The 10,411-nt window shown below is 41.2% G+C and overlaps 1 protein-coding gene across 2 annotated transcripts; it reads left to right on the top strand.

Moving 5' to 3' along the window:
• Positions 1-1,659: 1,659 nt before the first annotated feature.
• LOC139576027 (eukaryotic translation initiation factor 4 gamma 2-like) lies at positions 1,660-9,027 on the top strand. 2 transcript variants are annotated; one of them, XM_071401620.1, is made up of 21 exons: positions 1,660-1,893; positions 2,702-2,812; positions 2,979-3,044; positions 3,127-3,252; positions 3,631-3,733; positions 3,841-3,972; positions 4,117-4,183; positions 4,269-4,420; positions 4,503-4,613; positions 4,693-4,875; positions 4,967-5,102; positions 5,198-5,361; positions 5,471-5,566; positions 5,684-5,812; positions 5,913-6,017; positions 6,127-6,342; positions 6,445-6,703; positions 6,807-7,011; positions 7,113-7,321; positions 7,421-7,542; positions 7,693-9,027. In XM_071401620.1, exons 8-21 carry the CDS (start codon positions 4,337-4,339, stop codon positions 7,756-7,758), a joined length of 2,085 nt encoding a protein of 694 aa, XP_071257721.1. In that variant the 5' UTR covers positions 1,660-1,893; positions 2,702-2,812; positions 2,979-3,044; positions 3,127-3,252; positions 3,631-3,733; positions 3,841-3,972; positions 4,117-4,183; positions 4,269-4,336; the 3' UTR covers positions 7,759-9,027. The 2 variants fall into 2 exon arrangements, with proteins under 2 accessions (XP_071257721.1, XP_071257720.1); XM_071401619.1 differs by having other exon boundaries at positions 1,725-1,893; positions 5,471-5,578.
• The last annotated feature ends 1,384 nt before the right edge of the window (positions 9,028-10,411 follow it).

The following is a 10,411-nucleotide window of genomic DNA, read 5'->3' as shown; positions in this document are numbered from 1 at the left end:
AGCCGGAATTCTTACTGGTTGGTAGGTGATCAAATACTTATGTCATGCAATAAAATGCAAATTAATTACTTAAAAATCATACAATGTGATTTTCTGGATTTTTGTTTTAGATTCCGTCTCTCACAGTTGAAGTGTACCTATGATAAAAATTACAGACCTCTACATGCTTTGTAAGTAGGAAAACCTGCAAAATCGGCAGTGTATCAAATACTTGTTCTCCCCACTGTATCTATCAGTGTCTGTGTACTCCATCCTGGCATTTCCTAATGTCTACTGTGGCAGACAATGGGCTGGGCTGATGACACACTACAAGAGAGACCGACAGGTACAGACTGGCAGAATGGAATGTGTCTAGCCTTGAGTCATGCCGGCCTCAAGAACCTCTTCTTCCAAACGGAAATATACTTGGGAGAAACACAATGCTCACTTCCTTGATAATTCAACCTTTATTTAGGGCTATGCTCCTTCTCACTGGGCACACACTGGTTGAATCAACATTGTTTCAATGTCATTTCAATGAAATTACATGGAACCAAGGTGAAATGGCCGTTGAATTGACGTCTATGCCCAGTTGTTTAGAAAACAGTGCTTACATATAGTGCTTAAAGTTCTAACCGACCATGATGTAATCTAGTGAACCTTGACAAACACAAAACAGTACATAAAACCAATAGACACATAGACAAGAGAAAGATTGATTAAAGTTTCAGCTGCTGGTGGAGGGCTTTGAGGTACAACCAGTGAATAAGTCAGGATCTGTATTGTATGTATGGTGTGGGTGGTAGAAAAAGATACCTGAGCACTGGTAGCCATTTACCAGAGGCATGAGGATCTGACTTAACATGACCTTATGAGCATTTTGATCAATAGTGTCAACAAGCAATAGTGTCACAACAAGCAAGTTCCAGGAACTTCTTTCAGCAACATAGTCTGGCCCTCATCTCAGTTCATCATGACCATGTGAAATCTCAGAGCAGAACGTTCTGTACACTACACTGAACTGTAAATCAAATAGTGTTAATGTTTTGAAATCTCTGAATGAGAATACTGAAAGTCAGGACAATCGTAAAATAGCCCACTGAATCAAGTTTAATCCCTAAGAACTCACAACAATAGGCTACATGAAACCAGTATTCTCTTTCACTTTTATCAGAGATGTGTCAGTGAGCCTCCTATACCTAAACATACTGCCTGGAGGCACCGGACCCCCAGTCAATCAATGTACTGTACTGACAAAACCACATTGTCTGGGTCCACATCCTGTGCACTTTGGCTCTCTGATAACCGTGCCAATGAGACACATACTACCCATGGCTTTACAGAAATTGAAAAAGAGGGGTTTTACCATGGGAGAACACCACATATGTTTTTTTGTATCCAGATATGCAACTAATAATGATATAAAAACACAAACTCACATTTACAATAGCTCAGACACAAATAAATAGAATGGAAAAAACAGACAGTAACCTCTGATATAATGGATAAAAAAGAATTAGATAAAAGGCTTTATAACAATTGAGAGATAATGCAGTTTATGCATTCAGTCCAGGAATACAACACATACATACATCTTGCGTTTATTTCCCCCAGTAAACTGACGTTACATTTTTTATTTAGGGATTTTTTTTTAAATATGTAGGGGCGCTTGGAGAGGGTGGTGTTTGATTCTGTTTTATGTGTGATACAAAGACTGGCAGTCCCATCAACGCATGACGTAGATTACAGTCAGCGTTCTTCTCACCGGTGCGAGGTCTGGTCCTGGAACGCACTGCTTTTTATTTCAGTATTTCCAGTTAATTAATCACGACCAAACAGGGTCCTTCCTTCTTTATTTTTATTTCTCACATTTGGAACCACACAAACTACAAAACTGACGTTCCTTCGGTGAAGGTATGATCGTTAAATCTAGTCAGTGTTTAACTTTAGGTTTGGCTAGCTGGCCGTTTAACTGTTCTAAAATGGCTTCCGAGTGTTAGCCTAGCTAGCTTTCCAATGTGGCGTTTCCTGCGTATGCTAACTGGATAGCAGTCTATAACCTAACTAGCAGTTTAACTACAATTTATCACGACACATTAGCAGAAAATTGAGTCTTGCCATTGGTAAAATACTACTAATATTAAGCGCTTGCCACACAGAACCGGCATATTGTTATTTTCATTTAACTGTTAATGATGACAGCTAACGTTAGCCAATAAGCTTTGTAAATGTTGATATCGTATCACAAGACCGCTGACAATAATGATGTTGAAATGTTGAAAGTGACTGCTTACTAACTAGTTAGCCAGCCAACGTAGTTAACTAGTCCACCTCAACCAACAGGCAGAGAGGAAATTATGAGCTAGTTACCGGTAACATTAATTATCTAGCTTGTTAGCTAACGTAATCATTAGTAAATTGATACCAAAACAGTGATCAATTTATTGATCAAAACAGACATGGATGGCTAAACATGCCATGGATTCGGAATCTCAGCATTACAACGTCCTTGCCATGTTGTTTAGTTAGTTAAATGAGTCAAACAGGCTACTACAGTAACGTTAGTTAGCTAACGTTAGCTACTAGGCATTTACAACAAAGGATGTGTAACGTTAGCTGCGAGTGAAACTAGCTAGCTAACTCTGTGCTTTAGCAGGAAGTGTATGCCATGCGTCAATGTATTAATCTACTTTGTACTCTAAAAAGGCTTTTCTTTCTAAAGGTCGCTTTTGCCTACCCCCACCCTTTGAATATTAATATTTTCGGGAATTCATCGTTGTCAAGCCGCCAAAGTGGAGAGTGTGATTGCTGAAGGGGGTGCTTCTCGTTTCAGGTAAGATTGTAACTTATTTCAGTCTAAATGCAATTTAGTCCTCATAGGTCGTTGTTTCACTTCCTACTGATATCCCTCATAGTGTAGAATAGATTATAGCTTTAATAGTCCTAGCTATGCTCTTTTGTTCACGTTATTCTGCAAGTAAATCATATTTGTTCCACAGTGCTTCTTCTGGTGGGGGAGGAGGTAGGGGTGCCTCTCAGTACCATCCCAAGACTGTCGGCAACAGGTACTATTCAAGCCATTTTACTAAAACTAAATGTTACTCCAAACAATCTTACTTCAGATGTCACTAATGCTGTTAATTGCAGCGAGTTCCTGGGGAAAGCCCCAGGATCTAGCGTTCAGAGATGGGTTCCTTCACGAAGCACTAGACGAGATGCCAATGCCTCCAACGAAAAAGAACGACATGATGCAATCTTCAGGAAAGTGAGAGGGTATGTATCCCTTAATAAATTGTGGCTACACAAATTAGATTCAAATAAAAATGTAATCTTGTAGGCTGTTTGCCAACTTGATTCTGGTTGCTTCCCGTTGCTTTTTTTGAAATCCATCAGAAATGACTGGCCCGTTTTCAAGTCAGCAGATTTCAGTGAATGTGTGTTAGTGGTGCTATTTTATAAAACCAGATAATGCCTTGTCTTCAGAATGCAGTATTTTTCATGTTTACATTTAAGTCATTTAGCAGACGCTCTTATCCAGAGCGACTTACAAGTTGGTGCATTCACCTTATGATATCCAGTGGAACAACCACTTTACAATAGTGCAATAGTGCATCTAACTCTTTTAATGTTTCCTATTCTTTCTATCCTCAGCATACTTAATAAACTGACCCCCGAGAAGTTTGACAAGCTATGCCTTGAGCTCCTGAATGTGGGCGTAGATTCAAAACTCGTCCTAAAAGGAGTGATCTTGCTGGTAATTTAAAATCTATTAGCATTCAATTCTGTGTGCATTAATGGTTATTATTGATCGAGTGGAAAATGGCTATATTGTTAAGTGTGCGGTCACCCCATTTCAAACAGATTGTTGACAAAGCCCTCGAAGAGCCCAAGTATAGCTCGCTTTATGCTCAGCTATGTCTGCGCTTGGCAGAGGACGCACCGAACTTTGACGGCCCATCGCCAGAGATCCAAACGTCACAAAAACAAAGCACCGTAAGCATCGTTGTCATCCTCATCACAGATTGATTACTACCATTATAGACAATGGTATCATGGGGGTTTAAACAACATTGATGAATCTCGTTTTGGTGTTTTTTCCCTTCTAATCTTTTCATTTCGCAACAATGTGTGTTGCAGACATTCAGGAGACTTTTGATTTCTAAGCTTCAAGATGAATTTGAGAACCGCGCCAAAAATGTTGAAAGTGAGTGAACATTTGAAAAATGTGCATATTTTCTGTGCCCTGTGTGGTTGATTGTGTTAACCTTTGCTCTTTTCTATTCCCTCAGTCTATGACAAACATGACAACCCTCTTACCTCTGAGGAAGAGGAGCAGCATGCCATTGCCAAGTTTAAGATGCTGGGCAATATCAAATTCATTGGGGAACTGGGCAAACTTGATCTTATCCATGAATCTATCCTTCATAAGTGCATCAAAACAGTAAGTTGAATATATCAGAACTGTTTTTACATTGTTAAACCATATGAAATGCATGTTAACAATTCCTTTGTCTTTATTTCAGCTTTTGGAAAAGAAGAAGAGAGTCCAACTTAAGGATATGGGGGAAGATTTGGAGTGCCTCTGTCAGATAATGAGAACAGTGGGGCCTAGACTCGATCATGAAAAGGCTAGGGTAAGCATATACTCGAGTCATTTTATTTACTATCTTAATATTTTCCATTTGGGCGTGGCTAATTTTGTTTCTCTTGCAGTCTTTAATGGATCAGTACTTTGGCCGTATGAAATCCTTAATGAACAACAAGGACTTGCCGGCAAGGATTCGTTTCCTGGTGCAGGATTCAGTGGAGTTGCGAGAGAACAATTGGGTGGCTCGCAAAGCTTTTATCGATAATGGACCGAAGACGATTAACCAGATTCGTCAGGAAGCAGTAAAAGTTAGTTAACCATTCTTTATTAAGTGCAGCTAAATCTTATGAATCTGTATTGCCACGGCTTGTCTTAATACACGTTTGCTTTGTCTTGCAGGATTTGGGTGTTTTTATTCCACCAATGGCCCAGGGAATGAGGACTGACTTCTTTTTGGAGGGGCCCTTCATGCCTAGGATGAAACTTGACAGGGAAACTCTTGGAGGGTTGGCGGATATGTTTGGACAGATGCCAGGTACATCCATGACTGACTCTCTTGAGTAGTTTGAGTTTTGCTGTCCATCTCGAGTCCTGTTGTCCAACGTTTAACATGTGTGTCCTGGCTACTAGGGAGTGGGATCGGCACAGGTCCTGGAGTGATTCAGGACCGGTATTCGCCCACCATGGGCCGTCACCGCACCAACCCACTCTTCAACGGCCACAGTGGGCACACAGCCCCTGCTACCCAGTCTCAGTTCGAGATGGGAGGCAAGCCCTTCATCAAAACTAACCAGGTGAAGGTTACACCCTTTACTAAAAGCAGTAGCTTTTTAGTATTCTTTAACTGCTCAAATCTTGATGGATGTGGCATTGCATCCAAAGTAATTTCAAATATTTTCTCAGGGGCAGAATCAAATTTTCCAGAACCAGCAACAGCAGGCTCAGTCTAAGGACATGGCACCGCGTTTCATCAAGAAAGGATCGCTCAACGCTGATGAGGTACAACACCTGGTAGATACCCACTCTTTTAAACCACTGTTTGCACAGGCAATAAGCCAAAACACTTTAATGCAAGAGATGAGAACGATGCATAATACCCTCTATTCCCCTTCTTAGATCAGTCTAAGGCCGGCACAGTCATTCCTTCTCAACACAAACCAAGTGCCAAAGTTGCAGCCACAGATACCAACAATGATTCCTCCAAGTGCTCAACCTCCACACACTCAAACACCACCACTGGGACAGGTAAAGACAAACATGCATACTGCTTTTTTTATAGTATTAAGCTGGAGATGATCCTTATCTAAAGTCTGTGCCCACTCTAAACGGTCTTATCATTCCTCAGCCTCCTCTGCTTGGTCTGAAAACCAACCCTCCTCCAATTCAGGAAAAACCTCCAAAGACCACCAAGAAACCGCCTCCTGCAAAGGAAGAGTTGCTTAAGATGACCGTATGTTCCACTTTACTATCTCAGGCACTCCCTCAAGTTGTACTTTTTGCCCCATAGAGAGAAAAAAAAGTGAAACTTAACAATCTTTGTCCATATTATATCTTATCAGGAGACCATAGTGACCGATTACCTGAACAGCAAAAACATTGATGAAGCTGTGAACTGTGTAAGAGAGATGAAGGCTCCCAAACACTTCCTGCCTGAGATGTTGAGCAAGATCGTGATCTGTTCTCTTGACTGCCCAGATGAAGACAAGGAGCATGCCAGCACCTTGATCCACACACTCCGCACAGAGGGCCTTGTTACTGGGGAGAGCTTCATGCGGGTCAGTCTTCCAGTCATGGCAAAGAGCTTTTGTTGTAAGATATCAAAGGTTCTACTGTTCAGTGAATTTACTCACCACATGCCTTTGTGTACTTTTTTACAGGCTTTCCTCAGTGTTCTGGACCAGTGTCCCAAGATCGAAGTGGACGTTCCTCTGGTGAAGTCCTACCTGGCCCAGTTTGCGGCTCGAGCCATCATCGCAGACCTGGTGAGCATGGATGAGCTGGCCCACCCTCTGGAGAATGGCACCCACTTTCCCCTCTTCCTGCTTTGTCTGCAACAGACTGCCAAGCTGAAGGATCGAGAGTGGCTCACTGATCTATTCCAGCAAAGCAAGGTCAACATGCAGAAGATGCTGCCTGGTATGTTAACATCTCCTAAACACTTATCCTAGAAAGTTATCAAGTTTTCACATTTGAACATGATTGTTGTGATTTTGACATTTGCCAAAACTCACATCTGCAGAAATCGACCAAAACAAAGATCGCATGCTAGAGATCTTGGAGGGCAAAGGCCTGAGCTTCTTATTCCCACTCATGAAGCTGGAAAAGGAACTGCTGAAGCAGATCAAAGCAGACCCCTCTCCCCAGTCCATCTACAAGTGGATCAAGGACAACATCTCCCCTAAGCTCCACACTGACAAGGGCTTCGTCAACATCCTCATGACCAGGTATGGGGAAAGGGCTAATGCCCACATTGCAGAGTTCTGTGGTTATGCATCTTGAAATGACTTATGTTAAGACTGTCTGAATTCTGCTCTCCCCCCTCCAGTTTCTTGCAGTACATTGCCCAAGAGATAAATGCCAGTGAGGAAGAAGACCAGTTATCAGCCCCCACTAAAGAACAGCTGGACCAGGAGAAGCAGCTGCTGCTGGCCTTCAAGCCAGTGATGCAGAAGTTCCTGCATGATCACCAGGACCTGCAAGTCAGTGCCCTCTATGCACTGCAGGTCCACTGCAACGCTAAAGCTTTCCCTAAAGGTACGTACAGGTCACAGGGTCAAATTATTACTATGCAAACATTTGCCTACGGGTTTTTGTTCAAACAGTTTTTTTTAAATACAGATTTTTGTTCTCTAGGCATGTTACTGCGCTATTTTGTCCACTTCTACGATATGGAAATCATTGAAGAAGAAGCCTTCCTTGCATGGAAAGAAGACATAACTCAAGAGTTTCCTGGAAAGGGAAAAGCATTATTCCAGGTAATTAGACATCTACTCCCAGACAATTTGTATTGCAACTCACACCATTGCAGGTGCATACTAAACTGGCTTTTTTTATTAGACCAGAAATGTATTACCCATGTCTGTGGTGTATCTCTGTTTTGGGCTCATGGTATGTTCCCTGTGAAGGTGAACCAGTGGCTGACCTGGCTGGAGACCGCTGAGGAAGAGGAGTCTGAGGAGGAAGCTGACTGAAGATCCAGCCAAAAGCCTTATGGTGCAAAAATGCTATTGATACTGTTTTTTTTGTTCCCATCTCCCCTGTCCCAATATGATATGCATACCTAACCACTGCAACACTTCATTCCGCTATCAAGTTTTTGGCCATGTTAAGCCAATGCATGTTTATTTATTTTTTTGGCTCTTTTCTAGCGCTTAAGCGTAATAATGGTTTACCATCTGTTTTTAAGAGCCCCTTTTTAAGATCAATGGTATTAGCTGCTTTGAATCTAGACCTTTGTTATTCTTCAAGACAATTGCAAGGGCCTTGTTCCTGCTGCTGAATTCTATGCTTTTTTTTGTTTGTTAACCAATTAGCAACACTGTAGAGATGCACTTTGCTCAACGTCATACATGAGTCATTGCAATATTCACTCATCCCTTGATTGTTACAAAGAATCCTCAACTGTTATCATTGGTTACCATAACATTTAATGGTTTTATTTGCTTGTGTTTCTACCTCCTCCATTATGGGCTTCATGTGCTGGGTTTGAATTACATAATGTCTCCATTTCAAATGTAAACACTTAGTCTGGACTAATGCACAAGTCTGTAATAAAAAAACAAATGGTTTTACTTGCACAATAATATCGTGATTGTAAGAATTCAAAATTCAGACCTTTAAAAAAAAAAAAGTGTTTTTGTTAATGGATGTATGGCACATCACCTGGGAGATGAAATTATGCGGCCTTGTTAATTTATCAACCCTCGTTGCTGTGTACCCCCCCCCTTCTGTATCTTTCAAACATTGTGATACTTGAATTCTGATTTCTTTACAGGGAACTACCAAACAATGGGTGAGTTTGTTTTGCATGGCTCGGTGCCCAATGGAATGGTCTAAAAATGTGCAAATTACCCACCCGGGGCATTGGGCCATGGAAAACCAACTCACACTTGGTCTGTTCTCATGCAACAATTTTCAAACTACACAGAAGTGCAACATGTTTTATTGGTGAATAAAGTTAACATGAGAAATAATTTAGATTTTGTTACACTTTCTCTGCCCCCCTCGTGTGAAAATTTTAAGCCTGTTTGCCATAATGTCTGATCCAGATATTTATTGATTGTTTTTATCATGGTTAAAAAAATAATCATCTCAACTTATTATGATCTGATGAAATCATGCGGTATACATCTGTACTGTACAACTTTCTATAAGTGTTACTGTAAGGTTCTGTAAGTGCTAAGAATGTTCTTGTGTACCACTATTGCTTAACTTTCAAATAAAGTTAAACACTGAGTTCACTTAGACTTATCCTGTGTAATATTTAATCAAGATTCAGGCATGTAAATGTGAGCCCAAGAGCAGCAACATGGCCATTTAATATGGTTTATAATGTCCTGCACCTACTGTATTGGTGCATGGTTGCTATGTATAACTCCCCAGTGACCAAGGCAAGCTCTCAAACACTTCCTCTGTTTCTTGGTAGGCCTCTGAGGAATGCCCAAAATTACAGAAATTCCTGTTACCATGGAAGTTAACTTAGTTTAGATTGAAGGAATTCTTGCCTTAATATAGCACATTGTCACACCATTATTTATTGGTCCATTCCCATACTGAAAGGTTTTATTGCAATGGACTGATCCTTTTGGAGAACATGTCAAAGGTCATCAGTGCCCACACGTGGTATGCATCTTGTAAGAAATTATGGTTAGAGAGAAACGTACTTTCTTATTGAAGTAGGTTGCAAAGGACAGTGACACGGCATAAAGTGAGTGGTTTGAGCCCTGAATGCTGATAGATGTATATCAGATCGTATACCACGGGTATGACGAAACATTTATTTTTACTGCTCTAATTACATTGGTATCCAGTCTATAATAGCAATAAGGGACCTCTGGGGTTTATGGTATATGGTCAATATACCACAGCTAAGGGCTGTATCCAGGCACTCTGCGTTGCATCAGTGTTTAGCCGTGGTATATTGGCTATATACCACACCCACTCGGCCCTTATTGCTTAAATATAGTACTGTAGCAATTTTGCACGTCAGTAAGTGGTTGCAAGGGGAAGATGAGGCCCATTAGTAGCAGTTGTACAGCGTGTCCACAGCTAAATAAGGCAATGGATCAGTGTATTTAGTGGGCTGGGAGTATTCACCAGAATTGTGTTGAGTATTTGCAATGCACTTTAGGCTATTGCCAAGGCCTAGTTGTTCACTTTACTTCTATAGTCCCATTTCCTTATGAGCTTTTATTCTTAGATTAAGCAGCCCATCTGCACTTCAAACAGAACTACACTGGTACCCATATTCAGAACCATGTTTAGGCTACCAACAGTGACAACTGAGAAAACTTCTACAAACAGGCGTCAAACTCATTCCATGGACGGCCTAGTTTATGTTTTTTCCTTTCAATTAAGACCTAGACAACCAAGTGAGGGGAGTTCATTACTAATCAAGTACAAGAGTGAAAACCTGCAAATACTCTACCTTCCGTGGAGCGAGTTTAACACATGCTCTACAACATACATTCTTCAGACAGCCCCGTCAGACATACCCTGATCTGGTGTTGTCAGTTCCAGAGGCTGGCCACAGACATCCACCCCGCCGTGGAACCTCTGGAATGGGGCCATGTATTCGGAGTCTCAACTCTATCATTTCATTTACAACTGCATCACCTAGGCCTG

The sequence above is a fragment of the Salvelinus alpinus genome, chromosome 5 (genome assembly GCF_045679555.1).
Source record: "Salvelinus alpinus chromosome 5, SLU_Salpinus.1, whole genome shotgun sequence".
NCBI classification, from domain to species: Eukaryota; Metazoa; Chordata; class Actinopteri; order Salmoniformes; family Salmonidae; genus Salvelinus; species Salvelinus alpinus.
The sequence above is the reverse complement of the archived record's forward strand: the minus strand, read 5'-3'. Positions and strand labels throughout refer to the sequence as shown.